Genomic DNA, 27,018 nt, shown 5'->3' with positions numbered 1-27,018 from the left:
TCCACTCACCCCACCCCCCCCCCCCCCCTGTTAGTTGAGGGGCTTCCCCTTAGTCTCAACTTCTCAGTTCCCAGTAATGAGATTCGAGACTGTGGTCCTTCCCCACAGCCCCTTCACACTGGCTGCCCCAAGCTTCAGTACTTCCATCAGCATGTACTCCGCACCCTGAAATGTGCCAGTCGGCAGCATTCCTGGGCTGGCATCTCAGTATGCTAAAAGAGCAACAGGTTTCGGGCAGACCAAAGAGCATCCTTCACTGAGTTGATGGTCTTCCAGCAATTCTGGATGTCAGACTCAGAGTGTGTCCCCAGGAACAGCCCATAGATGAAAGTCCTCTGTCACACTGCTGCTAGGGGTGAACCATGACATCCTCCACACACTCTTTGTGAATGTGCATTCAGCAAAGAGGTGGGAAATAGTCTCCACTCCACTGCAGCCACCCTGAGGACAACATGCAGTTTAGAAAAGTCGCGTATGTTCCATTGGAGTGATTTAAAATAAGATTGGGTTGCCTCGGCGTCGTTCATGGTAAACCAAAGTTCTATCCCTCCCCCAACACCACAGGCCCTTTAAATGGAGCTAGCCAATTTTTTAAAAAATCATAAATTTAAATCACCAAAGTGCTGGAGAAATTCATCAGATCCCGTAAAGGTTATGTATCCTTGCCACCTACGGACGCCGCGGGACCTGCTGAGTTTCCCCAGCACTTTTGTATATTAGCCCTTTGGATTCGGGCCACTTTTAACTTTTCATAATCTATACTCCGGACTGGGTCCGTGGGTAAACTACGATCCAGCTGGTAGTTTGGTATAAAACCAGTCCGGGAAAAGAGGGACACGGAATCCAAAGGGTTAACTGCAAACGGTGTCTGCGGCCTTTGTTTCACACCAAAGGAATCGTTTTTTAAAAAATGATCTTTCCATCAGTGAGACATTTCTGTGCATCAATGGGCATTAATTCTGAACGAATTTGGCCCATCTCCGGAGAAGTACGTTCATTCTCCACCCCTTTCCCCGCCCCTAATGAGTCTGGGGTTGAACCAAAGGTGGCAACCTGAAATCTGCCGACGAATAGCTCCAGAGGATGATGGAAAAACACTGTACTTCACATCTCTGAAGTCAGCCTCGCGTATAAAAGACTGGTTATCCTCTCCGCCGTTGAACGAGCTGCTTCCCGTGGCACAGAGGGGATTTGGCATATTTTCTTTGAAACAAATTTTAAATTTAGACATTTGTTTCCTTTAAACGTCCACGTAAATAAACCTTGTTTCTTTTTTGGGGGGGGTGGGGGTGGCTTAAGACGACTGTGCCGGGCAGCCGCTCTCCCTCTTCCCCGCAGAACACGCGAGCTTGATGTGCAGAGAGCCTGCTGCCTTCCGACAGGGTATTGCAGTCGCGGCTCCGGAGACGGCTAAGTCTCACTCCCAGCCTCCTGACCTGATCCACGCCGAGAGCCATGAAAGTCGCTGCTTATCTGTTCTACCTTTCGTGCTTGAGTCTAGTTTCGGCGCAGCTTCCCATCGGAAAAAGGTAAAAACCAACTTGTCTGTAAAGAACAAGCTCATGAAAGTTTAACTGAGGAAGTCATAAGGATTTCGAGATCTGAGCGCTGGGGAAAACTCTTGGAAAAAGATTTCATTTAAGGACCACTTTTAAACGGTGCTTGAAGTGATCAAGGATATTTCATGTCAGGAGACTGGGGCACCACCCAAAGTGCAGAAGGAACTGAGGGGATCAGGAAAGCAATTTCGGGCCGAAATGAAGGGGTTTGTCCCTGAAATTACAACTGCTGTGCATGGATGCTGAGTTCCTCCAGCATTTTGTGAGTTGCTTGTTTTAGACCGAATGTGCCCGGTGTATTTTGCATGTTTCGACCCTGACATTACTTAAGAGAAAAATCAATATAATTATGTCACAACATTTTGCTGAATTGAATCTTAATCGTGCGTAAAAGTCAGGGAGCAAAACGAGATAGTTAAAAGATCAGACCAAGTAAGTTGTGTCTCGTGTAGAGCGGGACCACAGATTGGTTACTGAACACAGCCAGAATTTGAGGATAAATTTGGATCTTCCAATTAAACACTCACAATTGGATTAGCAACTGTAATACTTGCAGAGGAATCTAATTTGAGGTCAATGGTGTGATGGCTTTGCTGTTTCCCTTGCTTGGTCCACCCTTTTAAGCGTTTACTGGTTGGCTTTGAATACCTTTTGTTTAAAAAGTAACCGCGATCCGAATTGGAAAGGAATGCGCAGCCTTCAGACACGTTTCCGCACCAATGAAGGGTGATTTAGTCACTTGTAAATCTGATGTTGCAGGCTTCTGATTTTCTTCATTTCATTTTAGATTTTAGAGAGTTACTGTTGGGGGTGGGGAGGGCGTAGAAGCAGAGAAAGACACAGAGTTCATAATAAAATGTTAAAACAGCCAACCTGGCACCTGATTCAAAAGTCGTAAGACTTATCAGACTATATCAGGAAGACATCTGTTCAAACAGAAGGCCATCTGCCATATGACTCAGGCTTTTGGGAAATGGAAACTAAAAACACAAAATGCTGGAGAAGCTCAGCAGGTCGAACAGTGTCCTTTCTATTGCAAAAGGAAGGATACATAACTGATATTTCGGACTTGAGCTCTTCATCAAAGTATGGGAAAATGCCAGCAAGCGTCTGAGCAAAAGAGTAGGGGGGAGGGCAGGAGATGATAGGTGGAGAAAGGAGGGAGGGGGCATGGCAGGGATCTGTGGGTGACAGAACTGGAAAGACGAAAGGGGAGGGGAAAGAAAAGGCAAGCAGGTTTAATGGAAACCAGTAAAGTTGATGTTCATGCCATGTGCCTAGTGAGTGGCCAGAAGAAAAATAGGTGGTGTTCCTCCAGTCTGCGGGTGGTCAGGGTGAGACTGTACATAAGGCCATGGACAGACGTGAATGTGAACCAGAATTGAAATGGTTGGCCACCGGGAGGTCACTGTGGTTGCGAATGCAGAGGAGGTGTTGAGTGAAGTGATCTCCCTCTTTGAGGGTACACTGGATGTAGTAAATGAATCCCTTGGATGTACAAGTGAAGTGTTGCTTCATGTGAAAGGCCTGTTTGGCACCCTGGACCATGGTGAGGGAGGAGGTGTGGGCGCAAGTGTTGCACCTCCTGCGGAAGTTGCTGGGGGTGCGATGGGTAGGGAGGGATGAGTGCACAAGGGAATCACGAAGAGAGTTGTCCCTGCAGAAGGTCGAGCGAGGAAGAAATTAAAAAATGTGTCTGGTGGGGGCGATCTTGAAGTAAGTGCCGGAAATTCAAGCCAATAATGAGTTGGGTGCAGAGGCTGGTGGGGTGGTAGGTGAGGATGAGGGGGATTCTATGTTTGTTGTCTCTAAAGACAGAGGGGGCTAGGGGAGATGATCGAGAAATGGAGGAGATGCAGGTAAGGGCTGAGTTGAAAGTGGTGGAGGGGAAGCCACATTTGTGGAAGAAGGCAGACATTTAAGAAACTCTGGTCTGGAAGACCTCATCTTGGGAACAGATACGGCAGAGACAGAGAAATTGAGAAAAGGGGATGGAATCCTTGCAGGAGACATGGTGTGAGGAAGTATAGTCCAGATAGTTGTTGGAGTTTGTAGTAATATGAACTGTATCAGTATTGCTCAAGCAAGTCATGTGATTATGACATTTGAAGAAAGCATTTTAGTTCATCAGAAAGTCATCTGAAGAGACAGAATTAAAGTGGCTTTGGGGTGAGATGGTCATTTAAGTAAAAATGTTATTATTAATAAAAATTATTGTTTTAAAGATACCATTATCTTGTTGAATTTCTATTGCTGCTAATCTATGATGTAACACTGGTGTCATCTTTTTTCTTTTTTTTCATTTCCTTTCATTAATTTCCAGGAACTTTAAATGTGGAGGGATTCAGAGAGGATTGTCAGGTTTCATTGGAAGTGAGGGATTCCCTGGACTCTACCCACCCAACAGCAAATGCACGTGGAAAATCACGGTATGAATTAAATTTCTTTAGTACAGGAATAACTTTATTTTTAAAAGATCAGAATTTATTTAACCATTTAAGAGGAGCAAATTTAGATGTGATAAAGTAAGTTAATTAAAATCATTAAATGTTTACAGCAAGTAAAAAAATAATAACTGGTGGTAGTTGCCTCCCTCATTGACATGAACTGTGGATTAAAGTTGTTCAGTGGAGACATAATTGCATAAATAAAGTGTGAAGCCACTTGTTCTCTCCTGGTTGGTCTTGGCAAAACTCGATCTTCAATGATCTCTCTTTCATATATCTTTTAATATTGTACTCCTCAGAAACGTTTTCAAATAGTGTTACAACCTTTGGCACAATCTCCCAAGTGAACTAAAGCAAACAGTAGTTCTTTTGGAAGGAAAGTTTCTTCTAACTTCTTGTGCTTGTTCAGATGTCTCAAGGCCATGGCTGACTCTTCAACCAGGAGAAAATATATTTTGCCACTTATTCTTTCAGTATCTTTCTTTGCCATTGAAACCTTTTTGATCCCTGAAGCATTTCTGTTGCTCTGGGAACAAGTATAGGTGGAATGAGCGTGCATATAATCCAACTTAATCCAAATTCACTCACTTTGCTTTCTAATGGTGATATATGCCTGTTTTAGACTGATGTGGAAGAGAATGTGAAAACTTGTAACCAGTTGTGGATGCAGTGGTGTAGCTGGGGGGCAGGGGTGTGTGGAGGGGGAGCGACAGCTCCCCGAGCACATTTTTCAAAAGTGGTGCCTTCCCCCCCCCCCCCACCCCCCAACCCCACTGGTACATCCCTGCATTCAACCTTACTTTATTTAGTTTTCGAACCCACTTGTTGATAACCCATTCCTGGTAGAAGCCGAGGAAAGATCCATGAATTTCTCCTCACTAGCCTGCTATAGTTGGCCTGGATGATGTAGTGCTGCCCTGGATCAGTGTGTCATTCAGTTCAATCACCAGGTAGCCGTTTTGACGATACGACATTAGTGGGTTGTTTAAAGGAATTGGATGAGTCAGCAAACAGAATGGAGTTTGAAAACTTCGCTGAATGGTGCACCAACAACAACCCTCACCAAAACTAAGAAGCTGATTGTTAATTTCAGGAAGGGAAATCCAGTGGTATACAATCCAGTGATCATCGGGCGATCAGAGGTAGAGAGAGTGAGCAAATTTTAAGTTCTTGATAGTCATTATCTCAGAAGATCTTTCTTGGTCCCAACACACTAATGGCATTGTGAAGAAAGCACGTCGGCCCCTCTCTCAGGGGTTTGCGGAGGATTGATATGACACCAGAGCCCTGGCAAATTTCTACAGAGGTGTGGTGGAAAGTGTGCTGACCAGCTGCAACATGGTCTGGTATGGGAACACCAATACCCCTGAGCGTAAAGCCCTCCTAAAGGTAGTGGTCCTTTGTCCCAGTAGATCCAGGATATCACAGGCAAAATCCTCCCCATTATTGAATGCATCTACAGGGAACTCTGCCATCAGAGGGAAGCAGCAATCATGAAAGACTTGCACTACCCTGCACATGTGCTGTTCTCACAGCTGCCATCAGGAAAGAGGTATAGGTGCCGCAAAACTGGCATCACCAGGTTCATGTCAGTCTTATTTAAACACTCTTACTTGTGCACTTTATTGATTTTCTTTTTGTACTCTCTGTATTGCACAGTTTGTTTACATTTGTTATCTGTTGACAGTTCTTTTATTTGTTCACATGTTTACACTGTGTACAGTTTATTTTTTGCATGATCAATTAATGGCAAATCTGCTGTGCCCGCAGGAAAAAAGAATCTCAGTGTTGTATGTGATGTCATGTATATACTCTAACAATAAATCTGAAATGTGGAAAAAAAATCTGAAATCTGAGACTGCATGGCAAGCGGGAGTTGTTCCATGGTCCTGCCGGCTGGGTGCAAGTGGCTCCCAATCTGTGCTGGGAGGCTCCCAGGTCGTCGAGAAGCAATGGGCTTTCTCAGCTCTCAGCTTATCATAAAGATGGCCAAAACTATTAGACCAGCAGTAAAACCAAGATGAGGAGGCCAAAGAACGCCACCACCTTTCTGCTGAGGTAGAACCCAGAATTAGACTTGCGTCTCATGTTGGTGCAGGGTCCTTTGGGGTATCCCTAGCTGGGATCTGGTGAGCAACACAAAAGTGCTGGAGAAACTCAGCAGGTCATGCTGAAAGCAAAAGGCAGTCGAAGCTTCGAGCCAAGCCGATCATCGGGAATATCGAAACTCAGACTGACACCTGAATAAAAAGGTAGGGATGGGAGAAAGGAGAGGGGAAGAGGAGAAGCACAAGCTAACAAGTAAGAGGTGGACAAAGGTGGGCAGGGTAAGGGAAAGAGACTGAGAAGTGATCGGGGAGAGGGAAGCTCTCTGATAGGAGAAGATGGAGTGCTGCAGAAAGGTGGACAGAGGGATGAGAGGCAGGGAGAAAGGGCAATCTGGGCCAGTTTTACCCCTTACATATAATAGTTGTGATGAGTCCGGGATCTGAATCTCATCCCATTTGGACCAATATCCAGCTGACAAGTAATCTGAAGTAAACTTTGTGCTATGCATAAAACACCAGTTGATATTCCATGTTACCAGTGACTGTGCAGGGTGTAGCGTATCATTAATTGGGAATGCGTGGGACCTTTTTCAATATAAGGCAGCAGTCAGTTTCCGAAGAGATTCACAAACAGGAAAATGGATGAAAGAACACGTGTATCTTATTAGGATTAATTATGCCCTGTAATATGAAAAATATGATACTTAGTGATTCCTGAATTACAAAGTGTCAATAAACAGAAAAACATTTGCCATGCACTCTTCTGGTTCTTGCTCCTTTAAACTGAGACAATCAAGCCCTGTGCATCCAGGTAGGAACAGATGTCCTACAATGTTGAATTAATTGGGTGAAGACCACTTTTGTCTGGATTAAGGAATAAAGTAGAGACATGTCGGAGACTGCAGATGCAGGAATCTTGAAGCTAAACACAATCTTCTGGTGGATGGAGCAGGATCAGAATGGTTGACTTTCTGAATTCTTCCAGCAGATTGTGCTTAGTTGAAGTAGTACAGGTCGTCCTCGACTTCTGACTTACGCGAGTTATGTCCACCTGCACATATGACTGAAAATTTTTTAAATAGCTTTAATAAAACTACATATTTTGTATTAAAAGTGCTGTATACAGTACATGTTGAGATTCTTTATTTACTAAAAGTTCATATGTTGAGTATCTTTATTAAAGGTACTGTATTAAAGGTACTGTACTGTACATATGTTGACTTTTGTCATTAAAGGTTCATTTGTTGAAAATATATTTTTTAAATTGCTTTAAGATCTCATTAAGCCATGCATGGTGGGGCAAATCTGACTTCCGTCCAATCTGAGTTACAACCAATCCTTCGGTCCCAATTATATTCGTAATTTGGGGACTACCTGTATACAAAAGCACTGGACTTTTGTGTATTGCACTCGACTCTGGCATGTGGAGGTTTTCTTGTTTACCTCCATGTAGCTCAAGTAACCTAATCACAATTATTGAAGCAATATATAACGTTCTAGAGGAACTAGGCAGTTGATGTTTCAGGTTGGAGCCCTTCATCAGGATAAGAATTGTTGAAATCTGGACAGTGGTAATTGCACCCTCCCATCATCTCCACTCTGGTCCAATGCCACTGAAAAATCAGTGTGATTCGCCATTCAACCACTGCCTCACCATCTAGTATGTGTCGTGGCAGCTTTTTTATGTGCTTGCTCCCCCTTACTTTAGAACTTGGTTACTCCCCTGTGTGGTTGAACTCATTATGCAGAACAGACCTGGTTTCACACATCCTTGACCTCCTTCTCAACTCCACCCTCTGTCTGCAGATCAGTCCAGGATAAAGGCAGCTCTTGAAAATGTTTCAGCATCAGTTTCAAGATGTTGTGGTTGGAAGAGTGTTCACTCAATTGAGGGGGGATAAAAAACTCCACGAGTTTTATACCATTCATACAATCCACAGCAGCAAAACAGCATGTCCAAAAATACTTTATAATTCTCTTATATTCTTTAACTTCTGTTTTCCCTCCACTCTATATTTTCTCCCTTCTATAGGTTCTTCCACACCATGTACCATTCTAAGGCAAAAGAATGAGCATGAGGCCTGGTTCCTCTTCTCTGTCAAAGCTGCTTTTGATCAGCTAGGAGGTATGCAACAGTGGCCCACTAACTTTCTCTCATCAACAAATAACAATCGGGCTTCTCTTCACTGCCTCCAATAAACGCTAAAAAATCTGCCCCCTCATTATTTCCCTTTATTGTAAAGCTTTCATAATTGAAAGGAATGTCTGATAGAAAAGGAGCTAGATATAAGGAACACTAGTTCCAGGCCCAGGGAACCATCTTTACCTCGAAACATTGACTAACTGATTTTTGTTTCTCCATAGATGCTACTTGCTGTATTAGGTATTTTTAGGCCTTCATGTTTAATGCCTACAAAATTACAAATCAAAGAACAGAGGTTGGAAAAAAAAATTCAATCTCTCGGGCCTTCTAGCTTGGACATGTGGTAGACAAAGACAATAAAAAGGAAGTTAAACGCAAAACTCTGCAGACACCGTCATTTTCTCCCCTTCCCCCCCCCCCTCCCTTCCCTCCCTCCTTCCCACCCCCCTCCAAACCCATTAAACGTTCAACATATACAATACAATAAACCCATTAAACAATGTCATCACACAATGAAAATAAACAAGAAATTTGTGTCATCTACTTTTACACACTGGATCAGGTCATTTGGTCTTCTTCTCATTCTATCATTTTAGGGGGTGAAGGTCCGCGGTAGGCCCTCTCTGTTGTGTTCCATGTACGGTTCCCAAATTTGTTCAAATAATGTGACTTTATTTTTTAAATTATATGTTATTTTTTTCGTACAGCAATGGTACATAGAAATGAATAAATGTATTCCATTGGAAAAAATAACGTTTAATTTAAAATATAAAGTTACATTACATGGAACACAACAGAGAAGTCCTACTGCGGACCTCCATCCCCTAAAATGCAGAAGGAGAAGAAGACAAAATGACCTGACCCAGTGTGTAAAAGTAGATGACACAAATTTCTTGTTTATTTTCATTGTGTGATGACATTGTTTAATGGTTTTATTATATTGTATATGTTGAATGTTTAATGGGTTTGGAGGGGGGAAAAAGGGAGAAAATGCCATTGTGTATATTCAAGAGGGAAATGTTTGTGTGTATTTTGATTAATATGGTTCATAGTGTGAAAAATAAAAAAAGTTTTAAAAAGGATGTATACGTCTTTCACAGCCAGAGGATATCTTGAAGCTTTTCACTGCAAAGTACAGTAGTACTTTTTTAAAACACAGTTACTATTTTAAATTTTCTTATTTATTCATGGCATGTGGACAGTCTTTTCCAATACTGTCCCTGAAAGAAGATAAAATCTCAGACTGGGCAAAGATGTCAGAATTCCTTCCCTGAAAGGCATTCATAAACCATATGGTTTATTTATGATAATTCAAGAATTTTATTATCACTGATACTGATCATTATATTTTAACTACTTCATTTTAAATTTCCTAGCTGCTGTGGTGGGATTTAAGTTTTCAAATTTCCACATCAATTGTGAAAGCCTTTGGATGCTAAATTGGTAATTTAACCTCAGTGCAACAATGTGCAGTTAGTTTGCATTCAGCTTTTGGATAATTTCCCATCTGTTTCTCAGAATAATGCTTTGGAATCTTTTAAGTCTAGCTGAGAATGCAGGCAGGAATTTGAGTTAAAAACCTTCCCAAATGAGAGAGAAGACTGCCCACAGTATTTCCAATGCACGTAAGAATATATTTTCATGCTGAAGTCTCGAAAATGGGATTCAAACCCCACCTTTTGACTCAGTAACACTGCAAATGAAGGCAGAAGATTTCCACAGGTAGGAGAAACAGTTCAAAGCTATGAAAAAAAAAGTGGAGTGAAGATGTGATTGAGTATTTTGTTGACAAGTTCGTTATTCCTTTTCTTTGCATCATTACATTTTGGGTATGGTATATTTTTCCATCTAGCACATGAGCAAACTGACTTGTTCCTCTCCAGTTATTTTTCTTTACCAATGACTCATGTAAAGACTTGTTCCAAGGACACTCACAGCCCTCTGGTTCCTTGCCCACACAATATTTCTTGAGTAACTCAGTAATGATCTTTGCAGAAGTATCTTAATGTAATGTACTCAAAAACAGAATCTTACCCATCTGTTAGTTAATTCATTTAAAAAAATCAGCTCAGAAATGTACAGAAGGACAAGATGTTAACAGGGTGCAAAAAAAGTTCACAGGGATGTTACCGGGACTGGAGAGCTGGAGTTATCAAGAGAGATCAGATAAATTAGAACCTTTTTCCCTAGAATACATGGGTGACCTTATAGAGGTAATAAAAAATCATTAGCGACCAAGGTAAAGCAAATAGATATAGTCTTTTCTCCCACATTAAGTGAGTCTAAAACTAAAAGGCATAGGTTTGAGATGAGAGGGTAAGATTTAAAATGGGCCTGAGGGGCAACTTTTACTACAGAGAATGTGGTGTGTATACGGAACAGATTGCCAGAGGAAGCAGTAGAGGCGAATACAATTACAAAATTTAAAAGGCACTTGGACAGGAATGAAGACAGGGAAGGTTTAGAGGTGTATAAACTAGCTCAGGTAGACAACATGGTCAAATATGTACGAGTTAGACCAAAGAGCCTGCAAAACATTACGACTCTCATTATTCTTTATCATTTGGAGAAACTGGGGCAGTTATTGAGAAATTAAACATAGAAACATAGAAGATAGGAGCAGGAGTAGGTCATTCGACCCTTCGAGCCTGCTCCGCCATTCAACGAGATCATGACTGATCTTAAAGTTCAGTACCCCGTCCCCGCCTTCTCTCCGTAACCTTTAATACCCTTATACTGAAGAAATAGATCTAATTCCCTCTTAAATATATTTAATGAACCTGCCTCTACTGCCCTCTGTGGCAATGAATTCCACAGATTCACCACCCTCTGGGTCAAGAAATTCCTCCTCATCTCGGTCCTAAATGGTTTGCCTATTATCCTCAAACCATGGCCCCGGGTTCTGGATTTTCCCATCCTTGGAAACATCCCATCTGCATCCATTCTGTCCAGTCCTGCCAGAATTTTATATGTCTCTATGAGATCCCTCTCAATCTTCTAAACTCCAACGAGTACAATCCCAATTTGCGCAATCTTTCCTCATAAGTCATTCCTGCCATTCCAGGTATCAGCCTGGTAAATCGCCTCTGCACTCCCTCCATTGCAAGAACATCCTTCCTTAGATAAGGTGACCAAAACTGCACACAATACTCCAGGAGGGGTCTCACCAAGGCCCTGTACAGCTGCAGTAAGGTATCCTTGTTCCTATACTCAAACCCTCTTGATATGAAGGCCAACATACCATTTGCAATGGTATTAGCAATGGATAGTTGTGCTATAAATATAAAGATGAACTGTGGTTTGATTGACAGCCTGAGCAGAGTTAATCTCAGGATAATAATGGGTCTGGCACTTAGTTTTTATCAGAGAGAAACAGGAACTACATTGGAGCAGCTGCATCAGATTAAATGGTCTCAAATGGCAGCGTAAAGAAGTTAATAACAATTGCTCTTCTTACATATTTCAGGTTTTGGAATGTTTGATTTGGAAACAAAGTTATTTTCTATATTTTGCAGTTTGCTTGACAAATGAAAGAGAAAATTGAACCCTTTGCCAAGAGAATAATTGAAGCAACACTGAGGCGGATAGGTGGTGATGGTGGAGATGGTTCAGAATGAGGGGGAAGGAAGATTTTATCTATTTTCAATTTTCAAGCACTCTTTGCAGAAGGCAATTGCAGGTCGACTGAAATGAGGAAGAGGACGATGCCATTGTTTCTGTAGCACATCAACATGACTGGATTATATGCTTAATGTGAACAACCTTCTTTTGGTAAAGACTGTGCTGTGACATCTTTGCAATGCTCCTTTTTTTTTTCTCTGCAAAACAAAAGTGGCTGCATGTTAGAAAATGTATCTAAACCTACACTTGTACCTAACATTCCAATTCATTTCTTGAAGCAGAAACATAACCAAAAAAATCTGGAGCCTGACTCTATTGTTCATTCAAATACTGCTCCAAATCCTGTTTTCAACTCTTTGAATGCATTTCTTTTAACCTAGAACATAGAATACTAAACCACTGTACAGCCCCCTTGGCCCTCGATGTTGTGTTGACCTATTCCTACTAAAGTAAACAAAACCCTTCGACGTTAGGGGTGTAAGCGCTCCAATGGATGTTGAGGATGGAGCGGAGACAACGCTGGTGGAAGCGTTCTAGGAGCCGTAGGTGGTCGAAGTACTCGAGATGGCAGAGGTCGACAGCATCGAGTCCACGCTGCTGAAGATCCAGCTGCGCTGGATGGGTCACGTCTCCAGAATGGAGGACCATCGCCTTCCCAAGATCGTGTTATATGGCGAGCTCTCCACTGGCCACCGTGACAGAGGTGCACCAAAGAAAAGGTACAAGGACTGCCTAAAGAAATCTCTTGGTGCCTGCCACATTGACCACCGCCAGTGGGCTGATAACGCCTCAAACCGTGCATCTTGGCGCCTCACAGTTTGGCGGGCAGCAACCTCCTTTGAAGAAGACCGCAGAGCCCACCTCACTGATAAAAGGCAAAGGAGGAAAAACCCAACACCCAACCCCAACCAACCAATTTTCCCTTGCAACCGCTGCAATCGTGTCTGCCTGTCCCGCATCGGACTGGTCAGCCACAAACGAGCCTGCAGCTGACGTGGACTTTTTACCCCCTCCATAAATCTTCGTCCGCGAAGCCAAGCCGAAGAAACAAAACCCTCCCTATCACCTAACCTCCTATTTTACTTTCATCCACCTGCCTGTCTAGGAGTCTCTTAAATACCCCTAATGTTTCAGCCTCCACCTCCACCATTCCTGGGAAGGGATTCCAGGCACCCATAACTCTCTGCGTAAAGCTTATCCCTGATTTCTCCCATAAAAAATCCTCTCTTCACTTTGTATAGATGTCCTCTGGTGTTTGCTACTCCTGGCCTGGGAAAAAGGTGCCAGCTGTCTATCTTATCTATGCTATGAATCATGTAGACCACTATTAAGTCACCTATCATTCTTCTTCACTCCAAAGAGAAAAGGCCCAGCTCCTGCTAACCTTGCCTCATCAGATTTGTTTTCCAATGCAGGCAACATCCTGGTAAATCTCCTCTGTACCCTCTCCTTAGTTTACACAGCCTTCCTATCGTGATGCAACCAGAACTGTACACAATATTTCTTAGAGTGGTCTCACCAGAGATTTGTAGAGCTACAACATGACGTCTCGACTCTTGACTTCAATCACCTAACTAATGAAGCCCAGCAACCCACTGGCCTTCTTAATGATCCTATCAACCTGCGCCCCCCCTTCCCCCTTTTGTTCAGACACCTCTCATGTTCCCCCACACCTTGATGAAGGGCTCAAGCCCAAAACGTTGGTGATGTATCTTCACCTTTGCTACATAAAGGCACCATTTGACCTGCTGAGTTTCTCCAGCATTTGTGTGTTTTTTCACCTAACCACGGGGTCAACAGAATCCTGTGTTTTACCCCTATCAACCTGCATGGTAACTTTGAGAAATGTATGGATTTGGACCCCAAGGTCCCTCTGTTCTTCCACACTGTTAAATATCCAACCATTAACACTGGATTTAGCCTTCAGGTTTGACCTTCAAAAATGCATTACTTTACATTGAGCTCCATCTGCCACTTTTCTTCCCAACTGTTTTAAAGACACATTTTTAAGTTGTTGTGAGGTTATTCCTAGTCTGCAAACAATCATTTTAATTTATAAGGTTATTTGAAATGAATAAACATCTCTGAGGCGCATACGAGTTTATCAAATCAGGTCATGGTGAGCTGCAAAAGGAGATGTTATTGCAGATGTCAAGAAGCGAGTTGTTAGCAACATTTGAAAGGAAAACAGAGATGAAGAGTTTGAGTTCTTTAGGGAAGGATTTGCAGAAACCTGTGGCCTTGGGAACTAAAGACAGAGCTTCTTATTGCAATAGATAATTTGTAAATAATTTTTACTTGGATAAACCAATAAATCTTTTTCTGATTTAAAAATCCTGGGAATTTCAAAACATGATGCAGTTACATCCAATGAAGTGAATTTTAAAGCGTTGTCACTGATGTCTACCAGAATGTCGAAGAAGAGTAGTTATCATTCTGACTTAGGTTTATATCGGTCTAATTAGACAGATAGCTAACTGTAAATACTGAGCAAAATTATGCTGGTCTGGTATTTCCATATCTGTACTTTACTGATCCAGTTTTCCTGGGCTTTCTTATCTTGGAGTCACTTGGTATCAGAAGTCACTGGAGCTTTAACATGTTCATTGAGGAGGCCCCCCTCCCTAAAATGTCACTGACAACCTTCAAATCCAGCAAAGCTGAGGCAGGGCTTTTGCCAGTTAGAAAACGTGCCACTGATTTTCAGTGTGTTTTACAATCAGATGTTGTAAGACATAAAATAAAATAAATAAAATAGAATTTTTAAAATACAAATTCAAGTTCCCTTTAAAAATTACATAATTAAAATATTAAACTAAAGTAAGGCTTTTTTTAAATTAGAGTAAACTCTTCATTCTAAATCTTTGACCCACAATCTGCTGTTCAATAAATTCATAACTGATCGACTGGAAGAACAAATCTGTATTCCCATCTACTCCCTGTTATTTTTCACCCCCTTAGCGAGGATCTATGTTCCTCCACTCAAAACTCACTGATACACTCCCCTTTTGAGGAAGAGAATTTTAATACCTCATGGCCCTCTGAGAGGAAAATAAAATCACTCTGTCTCTCAAGAAGGTGGCACCTCCTATTTTTTTTAAACCCCAAAAAACAGTGTCTTCTAATTCTCTCCAACAATCTTCCTTCATACTATCAAGACCTTCAGATCTTGCCTGTTTCAGAGAAGTCCCCTCTCATTTTCCTAAATTTCAGTGAATACAAGCTGAGTCTTTACAATCCATCCTTGAAAAACATTCAACCCATTTGAGGTATCGATGCAGTGACCCATCTCTGAAATGCTTCCAATGCATTTGCCAAATTTGACCAAAATGATACATTTTCCAGTTTCACCAACATAACCAAAACATAACCTCCCATGCTATATTATGTTTCCCTTATAAAAATGAAACATTTTATTAGTTTCCCTAATTCCTTGCTGTACCTACATCCTAGCCTTCTACAAATCATTAAATAAAAACAGTTTGCAAGTCAGCTCATTTCACCACTGTTCCTCTGAGCCTCACTTGCACCTTTATGACCATTAGCATCCTAGGCCAAATAAATGATCTGTCAAACATTTCTTTGACTCAATTATTCGGTGATACAATTTCAACCACAATTTGTACTCATTTGCTGCAAAAGAATAAGTCATTATTTGAAATTGGAATATTGCCATAAGTCCATTCATTATATACTGATGATGAATTAAAGTCTGAGAAATTCCAGTGTGACAACAAAAATAATTCCCAATTGTCCTCTTAAATGGTCTGAGACTAAACTCTATAATGGTCTGTTTTGAAATAATCACAACCTTGCCTAAATTTATTTAATTATGAAAATATTTTGGGACATGGATTTATAATTAAATTGAGGTGATTACATATCTGCCACTTTTATCTTTGAAGCATTGATAAAAAACATATTACTTCACCATTTAGTAAGATCATGAATAATCCAAAACATGCCTCAAACTTCACTTTTCTACACTCCCCACGCCCTTCAGCTTCCAGAGACTCTCATCAGTCCTGTGCCAAGTCTGGGCTGTGTTGTTGGACTTCAAGTGGAGTTGGGGTAAGGCAAATTAAGTTATGTTTGCAGAAAGTTCTGGACCTATGCCATTCACTGTGTTATGCACGGAGTTCTTGGATTTATGAACATTTCAATGACTGAATCCCAGCAATTCCAATTGGAAGCATTGGCCAAAATCCATGGCACCTATCCCGTTGCTTTTAAGGCTGCACTGTTGTGGAAGACATTGGTCAGTCCTGTCTCTTAGAATGGGTGCTGGTTTTCAGCAAACTTCTTGATTATTTCAAGATGTTGATCTTCATTTATTAATTAGTTACTCTCTGGTTCCAGATTATGGAAATATCACAGATTGAACAAAAGTCTTAATTTAATGTCAATAATTTAATTACATTTCTGTGTAACTACTTGATATTTAAAGTAGATCCTCATTAATTAATCTTTATAGAGGTAATTCTTAAGTTTATTCAGTTGTAAAGAACCGAGATTGATTGCTTCATTAAAATAGAGAAGACTGGCATATTCGAGGTGTTCAAAATTTCAGGGATTTTAAGAGGACCAAAATAAAAATTTCCAAAAGTTGTTGAGTCACCATCTAGAGAATAAAATTTATGTGCAACATGTAAAGAATAAGGACACTTTTGTTAGTACAGGTTTGCTGGAAGATGAAATAATTATACTGTAGGAGTAGAATTCATAATAGTCTTATAATAAAGCAAGTACAGTAAAATCTCCCTTATCTGGAATTCAAGCCCCCGGCAGAAATATTGTGGAAAATAAATAGGTAAAAAATACATAACTTTTAAAGTGGTACCCCCTAGGGATTAGTTTGCCAATTTCAAGCAACCGGAAAATTCACTTCTCCGGCATCTACCAATTCCCATAGGTGACAGATACCAGGGGTTATGCTGTATATGAATATTTAATTCAGATCTTGAGGAGAGCACGCAGAACAATGGCCCAGTTGGACAGAGGGTTCAAGCAAGTGGAAGTGCAAGTGGTACAAGTAGTTTTACTTTTTTGCTTTCCACTTAAGTAGTCCAGGCATTGGGAAGCTCCCATTACTTCTAAATACAAAATTAATGTGAGCGTACCTCACAGCATAACTCTGCCCATTGGTATTTTTAGTGTGCTATGGTGAATCAGAGTATTTACACATTCTAACCTTGTTACATAAGCAGTGGACAACATTGAATTTTGTCTTTTACTATATAATTTTCACAGGTGCCAAAAGGCCGAGTGGTTGCTCTCCATTTCCGGTTCCTCGATCTGGAACGTGACACGCTCTGTAGGTACGATTACGTTGATGTTTACGATGGACACATCAATGGCCAGCGGTTGGGCAGATTTTGTGGTACTTCAAAGCCTGGCGCCATCATCTCAACTGGCAACAAAATGTTGGTCCAGATGGTATCCGATGCCAACACTGCAGGAAATGGTTTTGTTGCTATGTACTCTGCAGCTCGGCCAAACCAGAGAAGTAAGGACATTTCTTTCCTACTGGCAGACTATATACTGTTAACTGATGATGAAACTAGAAATCTCCATAAACTAAATACAAATCATCTCAATTATGGCATTTGCTGTGCAAGTTGGTGACATTCAATCCAGTTCCAGTAGTCCAGAGCACAAATTTTGAATATAATTTTTGTGTAGTCTTTTCAGCTAAGATTCAGAAATTAAAAATCCTATGGCACTGCAGACAGAGAGTTCACCCAGTATTGTCGGTTAAACTCAACTGTTCAAACATATCACTGAATTCTTGTTGCTAGTTTCAGGGCACAAATGGGATATCTTTCTTGCCACAAGAACAGGATCGCACCATTTTTTGTGATTGGCTTGTATTAAAATTCTGAAGAGTTAGAAAATGCAGTTGATCAGACATCAAATATTTCACACAGCCACACAAAGTCAAAACTCCACTTGGTTGATCTTGTAAGAAAGTTTTATATATTTTCATTTTATTATTTTTTTCATCTGTCTGAGGTTCTGATTGATAGTCTAATGGAATGCTTCAGATTGTCACTAGGAATTTTTTTAATGAATTATCAGAATTTGAGACCACCTCATAAAAATAGAGATCTGTTTTGAAAAGCACACCTTTTTTCATGTAGAAACACCAAAACACTGGAGGAACTCAGCAGGTCTCACAGCGTCCACAGGAGGTAACCTACATTTTGGGCCTGAGCTAATACCTTGAAGAAGGGCTCAGTCCCGAAACGATGGTAATATATTTTTGCTTCCTGAGGATGCTGAGAGGCCTGGTGACTTCCTCCAGCATTTCTACAATCACAGTGTCTGCAGCCTTTTTTGTTTCACACTTTTTATTTCATGTGTTGAGGGAGGGGGGAGTGTCACACAATACATACACATTATTGGCTTAAAGGGCTGAAATTAGATGCTATGATGAAAAAAAATTAATTGAAATTTAGATACACAGCACAGTAACAGGCACTTTCACCCCATGAACCTGTGCCACCCAATTGACCTACAATCCCGCTACAATTTCCTCCCTGATGGGAGGAAACCAGAGCACCCGGAGGAAATCCACGCAGAACACAGGAAGTATGTACAAACTCCTCACAGACAATGTGGGATTCAAACCCTAGTCCTGGTCTCTGGCACTGTAACACGGTTGCACTAACTGCTACATAGTGTAAATTGGTCCATAAACAAATGGACTATGGTAACATTTGAATTCACAGGTGATGAGATCTCATTAATATCTCATCTTGATGGATATTACTTATACATGAGTGTAAAGAAACTGTTCATTTATTGGTTACTATGGTGAGAATCACAACTAAGATGAATTCTATCCAATATGCAGTTCCAGCTAAAGTCCTTGGGTAATGATCATCAGGAAGAACTCAAATCTATTTCCCCCACACTAAAACTTCAATCATGAAGATCCAATTAAAGTTATTTCCTACTTTCCTGTTGTAAGAAGTGAGTGCAAGGTAAATTTGTTGAAACTGGAGCATTTCTGAATTGCACTTATTTCTCCCAGGGCAGTCTTCTTTCTGCATGTAACACCACACAAAAGCTTTACAGTTCTTTCACGTTAATAGAAAACGGGAAACTAACACTTGCTTCTCGTGAAATTCCTTTAACCCAATTAAAGTCCAAAAGCACAACAACAATCATTGAGGTGAAACTTTAGAGGGGATTCTCTCTGCAAGTGGAAGTTTTAATCTAATCAAATTGTTTGTGAACAGTTTCACATGAAGGTTGATATCACAAACTGTTAATTTAACCGTTTGAAATTTCAAATTGGCCTAATACTTTTTTTAAAGGTAGCTTAGAAAAAAAATCAGATCTGTTATACAGGTAATGACTATTCTTAGGTTTTTCTGCGTTAACATCTCTTCTTGGCATTTTAGAAAAAATCAAAATAAAATAACATAAAGTCTTTAAGGTGTAGGCAGCACATCAAAACAAGGACTAAAGAAGCCTATTGAGTAGAATTCAATTGCTGAAGTTATGACATTGGAATGTAATATATTTAGGATTTCTGGCAGAGACAGTCTTCAGTACCTGCTGATAATACCTTGTTACAATTGCCATGTGAATTAAAAATCCACCAGATTGACTTAAAAGTAAATAGGCTTGTGCAGGTGACAGCTCATTTTTAAATAGTTGCTGTTTTGCTAGTAACTGAGAGATGTCTCATACAGTTGAAACCATCTTGTTTGGCCATTGCTGCCAACTCCAGATATAAAAGGACAAAATGCACAAATCTGAAGCAAGGCTACAATGTTTTAATTGATCTTTAAATATATCTGCAACATGAAAATACTCAGCAGGTCTGGCAGCATCTATTGTTCAGGTCAATAGAGTTTTTCTTGATGGAAGTTCATGCTTCTGTCTCACCCCACAGGGACTGTTTGTCCAATTGAGTATTTCTACCATTTTCTGTTTAATTTCAGATTTCCAGTATCTGTGGTATCAGTTTTGTATATGTACAATTTGCCTTGAATGCTCACTGCCGAACAGATAATTAGAGGATTTTTGTTCCATCACCATAGATGATCAGTTTTGTGGTGGACGTCTGGAAAAATCACCTGGCTCCTTTAAAACGCCCAATTGGCCAGATTATGACTACCCAGCGGGGGTCTCCTGCTCATGGCACATTGTGGCACCCAAACATCAGGTATTGTTAACCACTCTACATCTTCCCCCCATATCCCCCCCCCCCCCACCCCACCTCAGGATTGAGGATGACTGATATGGTAGGTTCTCGATGTAGGAAATGCAGACTCATCCACAATTGGGGCAAGGGTGTCTGATTGGACAGTTAGTTTGTCTGACATTGATGTAGGGATTCTGTGTGTTTCCCAGGAATGGGTACCTGAGGTTAATATTACCATCCCAAATTCTCCTTATCAATTTTGAGCTTCATGGACCAGGTATTCCCAAAGAAACGAAGAACAGTGCACACAGGAACAAACACTTCAGCCCATGAGTCTGTGCCGAACATGAAGTCTAAGTTAAACTTAAGGTGCTGCTGCTTGTACAAGATGCTTATCACTCTCTTCCTGGATATTCATGTGTGTATCTAAAGTCCTCTTCCACCACTATTCCTGGCAGCCCATTCCAGACGCCAATCTTTTATCTGCCCATATCTAAGTTATTTTCAATTCTTTGACAACCCTCTCCACCCATTATTGTCATCTTCAAACTTACTCACCTACCTACTTACTTTTCCTTCTAAACTGGGGTCCCAACACTGATCGCTGAAAAACACCACTAGTCATGAATCGCCATCCAGAAAGACAGACTTCTATCACCACCTGCTGGCTTCTATGGGCTAGCCAATTCTGAATCCAAATTATCAATTCATCGTGGATTATATACATCTGTACCTTCTGAATCAGTCTACTGAGGAACTTGTTCAATGTCTCCTTAAAGTCCATGTAGACAAGATCCATTGCCTTACCCTTTGTCAAAAACAAAACTCAATTAAATTTGAAAGACATTATCTTACAGCCATGTTGACTGTCCCTAACCTGACCATGCATGCTATGCAAAACAAGCGGTATTGCAATTCTTTTCAAGGAGGCTTTGACACATCCTTTAATCGTTTCCTTTGTTTGACAGTACCTTCCTGTGACAGGGTGTCAGGCATGTGAGGTACATGGCAAACGCTCAGTCCTCAGTGCTGATAATGTTGGCCTGGAAATGGGCACTAATTTTGATTTACTTATCCTTTCAGTGAATTTGGAGGAATTTGCAGAGTCATGTGGCTTCTGTTCCTTGAGATGCCTGCTGAGGTGGGCCAGTCTCCGAAGCAAAGATGCCATGGTTCACAAACTTCGAGCGATAGCACAACTTTTTAACCAAAAGGCTCACTCCAAATTTAGTGGATGAGCTGAACAAATTTTTGGTACTCTGTTATACAGAACAATATGGACTCAGTTATTTTTAAATTTATTATTTTTAAAAATTTAGACATACACAAGCCATTTTGTCCCACTAGTCCGTGCCGCCCAATTTACACCCAATTAACTTACACCTTCAGTAAGTTTCGAACGGTGGGAGGAAACTGGAGCTCCCAGGGAAAATCACGCAAACACAGGGAGAACGTACAAACTCCTTACAGACAGGATTCAAACCCCTGTCTCAATCGCTGATGCTGTTGGAAATGTTAAACTATCAAATAAATAGAAATTGTGTGCTTCATGGTTCAACACTGAGTTCCCCCACTTCTAATACCACGGTTCATATCCAAAGTTATGGATACAGTTTTCCTGCATTTTGTTGAAGAATTGTAACAAAATAAAGAGATTTGGACTGCTTCAGTCCAGTTCTATTTTTATGTGGATTTGCTGACAAAATTCTCCCAAATGTATACCAACTAGTAGTCAGAAAGACACCAAGATAGCAGTTGTTATAACTGGAAATTTCACACAGATACTCAAAATTCTCTGCAGAGGTAGCATATGAGGCACATTATATGGGGGAGGATGGAAGGAGTTTTATTTTGAATTTCATTGTGCTAAGTTTCATGCCCCTCTGCCCTCCATGTACTTGCTGACCTCAAATACTCATCTTTACTAATTGCATTTAACAGCACTGTAAGTTTATTTGCCACATTATATCTGATACAGTGAGAAGAGTTCTTCTGTGAGCAATCTAACAAGTCAATTTACTTGGTGCTTGATCTTCTATGCCTTAATGATTCGTCTACCCATCCAGATACTTTTAAATGTTGAGAGCATCTGCCTCCACTACCTTAACAGGTGGTGAGTTCCAGATCCCAACTACCCTCTGGGTGAAAAATTCTTCCTCAGATCTTCACTAAACCTCTTGCTCCTCGGCTTAAACATGTTCCTTCTGGTTTTAGATGTCTTTGTTCTGGAGAAAAATTTATCATTATCCACACCATCTATGCCCTCCTAATTTTCTATACCTCTCTGGGACCCCCCCCCCCCCCCCCCACCACCCCTCAGCCTGTCATGCATCAATGAAAAGAAATCCAGTCTTTCCTCATAACTGAATTGTTGTATCCCGGGTAAATATTCTCTATGTTCTGTAACTCTTCATGTCTAAACTGGGAAGAATTCTGCTTTAAATGCTGGCTTCCCTCAACCTAATTGCACAAAGCACAGAATAGGGAAAGACCTAATGTTAAAGGTGATATTTGAACATCAATGGTTCACTGCAGCCTTAAGCCAAGGATCTCCGCATCAATTTTGTATATTTACAGGCAGTGTTAAAATGAACATTCCTGGCTGTACAAGTTAATATATTTCTTTTCTTATGGAAAGTTTCCCATCAAAGATGAAGGTGGAAGTGCAGTTGAGGAATAAGTAGAAAAAAAACCTTTGAAGCTTCCTTTAGCTTTGACAATTTCAGCTTGTGCTTTAATGTATTGCTTTTTGTCCCATTGCTCTGGGGTGCTGCTTTGCTCCTCACCCATTCTATTCAGCAGGTATTTGGTTTGGGAATATCTCTGTACCCTTGTAACTTAGATGAAAATTAAGATGGCAAGCCAGGCTGTAAGGAAACATCAGGCCACCACTTGTTTGTGCGAATTTATCCCACACAATGCTTTTTCTTCATGATGTTAGGCCAGTACTGGCAGAGTACGTCTTTCACTAACAATACCACTACAGCCTTGAACCCTCCTGTTTTGTAAGTATGATTACTGGCCAAATCTGGTCCAGTCTGAGAGCACTGGAGGCGAATTCATGGACACTCAGTACTCTGAAGGATCTGTCTTTTGCTTCTATTCTCTCTTACTGCAAGGGGTGCCAGGTGACACGACACAGACTCTTTGTCTGCCTTATGGCAGGTAGAAGGCAATTTCATGTAATATTACTTGACAATAAAGGATTCTTGAATCTTGAAAGAACATTCAAGAATAACTCTCAAAAAGGAATTGGATGTACTCTTAGAAAAGGAATAAAAGATATGAGAAAAGCAAGGCAAACCAGACTAATTCAATAGATCTGTCAAAGAGTTGGCAGTAGGAAGAACTAAATCGCTTCCTACAGTGCTGCCCGAATCTAGGACTGACCAATCTGCTGTGCACACATTTGTCAGCCAAGCAATTCCTGGAGCTAGCCTGTACATCAGCTTCCCCATGGACCCTTGTCACCAGCATGGCAGGGTACTGGAGTTCTATAAAGGGGGAGCATTCACTGAATTATAAAGAGTCATTGATTACCTTCCTGTTGCCATACAGGCTCCTGTCAACAATCCCATCCACTTTTGCAAGAAAGGATTCAGTCTCTCCTTGTGCAGCTTGTTTGTGACTGAGAAATATATACACATTGATTCCTGCTTTCCTGGCAGACGCCACATTGCCAAGACTCTACCTAACTTCAAAAAAATTGTGGCTAGGCTGTGTACAAGTCAGGCAAAATTGTGGAGAAGTAATATTGATTTTGTTTTAACAGTTGTAATTTGCAACTCAGTGGACTTTCATTCCTGAATGGACAAAACATGTAAAAGTACACAAACCAACTTTATACTTCTAAAAGGCATCTTAAGCAGTGGCGTCCTGTGGCTTATGTACTTCCTCTGCCATCATTCCTTATTCTTTAGGGAACACTTAGAGTGAATAGATATTATTTGGGACTAGTGCTGCTTCATCGGTCTCAATCCCTGGCTGGAGGGAGGTGGGTCCCAACAACTAGGTCCAGCCTCCGTCTCAATAGTCTTCCAATTGCCCTCGATGGATTTGCTGGGCTGCCCCCCTGTAGGAAGATCTCCATACTTTGGTGATAGGGCATATCAGATGGGGAGAAAGATCCTCCACTTAAAAAAAAATGAATATACCCTGTTTGGATTGAGAGTGACCAACCTGGAACGTCAACACATACTGCTTCCTCTGCAGGTTCCTCCATCACCCCTATCACTGTCTCAACACTGTTTTGCCTTCTCTTTTCCAGAATTTGCATCTGGAAGGAAAAGTGATGTGGGAGGGTTGCTTGTGTCTGAGCAGCAATCTCCAAATGTGGCCCAAGCCAAAAAAAATAATTGAAGCAGCTTCCTTGGACTATGAAAATGATTCTGAAAAAGTTCTATATAGTTAGGACCTTAACTATTAACTAATATGTGGCAGTTTGATCCAAAGGGACAGTGACCTAAATTTTTCAACAATTTAACCAATTGTCCTAAAAAAGATCAGTGCAGTATGCTGAAGAATGGGTAAGTTTCAAGTTTTACACTTTTGGTAATCGATTTGCAGGCATCAAAACATGTCTGAGAGGATGAATGAAATTAAAGAAATAATTGAAGATTTAATACAAAGTATGACCCAAGTAGAAATAGACTTGGAAAAAACACAAGATAAGCTAAAAGCTATGGAAAAAGATGCAAAGAAATGGGAGTTGGACAGACAAGGCCTGCTGGACAAGATCAGCCACATGGAAAATTTTAGCTGATGAAATAATGTTTGAATTATCGGACTGAAAGAAAAGATTGAAGGGAGAGATCCAGTGAACTTTGAAGCATGGATCCCACAAGTGCTGAGAGAAGACAAATTCAGAGAAAAACTACACATTGAAAGGGCTCACCAGACCCAGAAGAGCCAGCGATCAGCAACTACAACCGGTCCTGGTAAGACTTCTGAGTTACCAGGAATGGAAGACAATTCTGGGAGCAACATATAAATACTCTAAGCAAAATCGTGGCCTTCCTGAGATTGATCATGAAAAAGTGCTATTCTTCAAGATTTTAGTCCTACTTTGATTCAGCAAAAAAAAAGTTTGATCATGTAAAAAGACAATTGTGTTCTAAAAACTTGAAATACTCTACTGAGGGTTGAAATAGTGGAAGATAATCAGCGATTTTTCAAGACAAAGACTGAGGGCGAAGACTTTTTGCGAGGATTAAGAAAAGACTAAGGTTACCAAAGAAGGCGGCTGTGAACAATGTTTACAATGGGCCTAAGTAAAAGTTGTATTTTTAAACTGTCTTGTATTTATTGTTGAAAAGGAAATTTTATTGAAATATTCAAAGGGAGCTCAGGAAAGAGTGAGAACTTGGGAAAAGTAGTAGCAGGATGGAGACTCCGGACTAAGGGGAGAATGGCACTTTGAGAAGAATATCTATAAAAGGTGGTGCTAAAGGGAGGGGTTCTTCCTCAAAGGGTTCTGCGGGCTTTACTTGTGGGCTTTCGGGTTTTCCCGTTTATGTCACCAACACGGCAGGGACATTGTATGTGTTTTTTTAAAGGGGAAAGATCACTATTATTTAAACAAACAAAAAGGTTTTATTGTTAAAGAATATCTGTTTAAAAAATCAATATGGATAAAACATTAAAATTTATTAGTCTTCAAATTAATGAGATAAACAGGACGGTGAGAAGGAAGTGGGTCTTGGCACACCTAAAAAATTAAAGGCAGATGTAGTCTTTCTACAGAAATGCATCTTACCAAATCAGAACATGCTAAATTAAAAATGGGATGGGTGGAACAAGTAATATCATCTTCATTTGGCTTAAAAATAAGAGGAGTAGCAATTTTATTTAATAAAATTATACCAATAGTAATAGAAGATATTGACAGATCATGCTGGAAGATTTGTAACGGCACATTGTAAAATTTATGCTAAGTCATGAATGTTTATGAATATTTATGCACTAAATTATGATGACAAAGCCTTTATGAAGGATATATTTTTAAAAACAGCCGGGGGGGAGACAAAATATACTGGTCGGAGGAGATTTTAATTTCTGAGTAGATCCAATATTGGATAAATCAGCCAGAACAGTAACATGCACAAATAAATGCTATAATTTATGAAGGATTTAAATTAGATTGTTATGTGGAGGCAACTTAATCCCGTAGAAAGAGACTATTCATTTTACTCATGGGTACATGATTCACAAACAAAGATTGATTTGTTTTTAATGTTTGCCCAGTTAAAAAGTAGAGTGGGAAAAACGTAATATTTGGGGAAACTTTTATCAGATCATTCGCCATTAACTTTAACTATTGTGATAACAGAAAAACAAGAAAGTGTGCATAGATGGCATCTCAGTGCCACACTGTTGAGAAGGAAAGACTTTTGTAAGTTTGTTAAGAGACATATAGAACTATTTTGTGAAACTAATCTTTCTTCTACTGCTAACAGCTTTTTATTGTGGGATAAGCTTAAAGCTTACCTAAGAGGACAAATTATTTCTTATTCAAAAAAATCTTAAGAGAATATGATCCAGAGTTGGATGGTTTGGAGAAAGATATAACAAAACTGGAAAAAGAATATCAAAGAATGGAGTTAAAAGAAAAATATGGACGATTAGAGAATTAAATATTGAGATATAACACATTACAAACATATTGAATGGAAAAAAAACTATATTTAAAAACTAAACAGAAATATTATGAATTAGGAGAATGGGCAAACCAAGATCTATCTTGGCATATAAAGGCAAAGGAGTCAATGCAATAAAAGCAGAGTCTGATATTATAACATATAAGCAAAAAAAATATATTTTAGACTACTATACAAAATTATATAAATCAAAATTATTAGGAGATGAAAATGAGATGGACGAATTTTTAGCAAATAGTGAACTTCCAAAATTAGAAGGTAGAGAATGGATTGATTTAGATGCCCTTTTCACAAGAGAAGAAATTGAGAAAGCTTAGGGTACTTTACAATCTAATAAGTCTCCAGGGGAGAATGGGCTTCCTCCTGAGTTCTAAAGACAATTTAAA

The 27,018-nt window shown here is 40.2% G+C and overlaps 1 protein-coding gene across 1 annotated transcript in view; it reads left to right on the top strand.

Moving 5' to 3' along the window:
• The first annotated feature begins 1,077 nt into the window (after nucleotides 1-1,077).
• The window catches only part of pcolce2b (procollagen C-endopeptidase enhancer 2b), a 47,085-nt gene continuing 21,144 nt past the window's right edge, over nucleotides 1,078-27,018 (top strand). The window contains exons 1-4 of the mRNA XM_069897379.1: nucleotides 1,078-1,529; nucleotides 3,883-3,988; nucleotides 17,069-17,324; nucleotides 19,873-19,997. Coding sequence (XP_069753480.1) covers nucleotides 1,456-1,529; nucleotides 3,883-3,988; nucleotides 17,069-17,324; nucleotides 19,873-19,997 — 561 coding nt within the window. The 5' untranslated portion in view covers nucleotides 1,078-1,455. The remainder of the gene's footprint in view (nucleotides 1,530-3,882; nucleotides 3,989-17,068; nucleotides 17,325-19,872; nucleotides 19,998-27,018) is intronic.

Source organism: Narcine bancroftii, chromosome 9 (assembly GCF_036971445.1).
Source record: "Narcine bancroftii isolate sNarBan1 chromosome 9, sNarBan1.hap1, whole genome shotgun sequence".
Lineage (NCBI taxonomy): Eukaryota > Metazoa > Chordata > Chondrichthyes > Torpediniformes > Narcinidae > Narcine > Narcine bancroftii.
The sequence above is the reverse complement of the archived record's forward strand: the minus strand, read 5'-3'. Positions and strand labels throughout refer to the sequence as shown.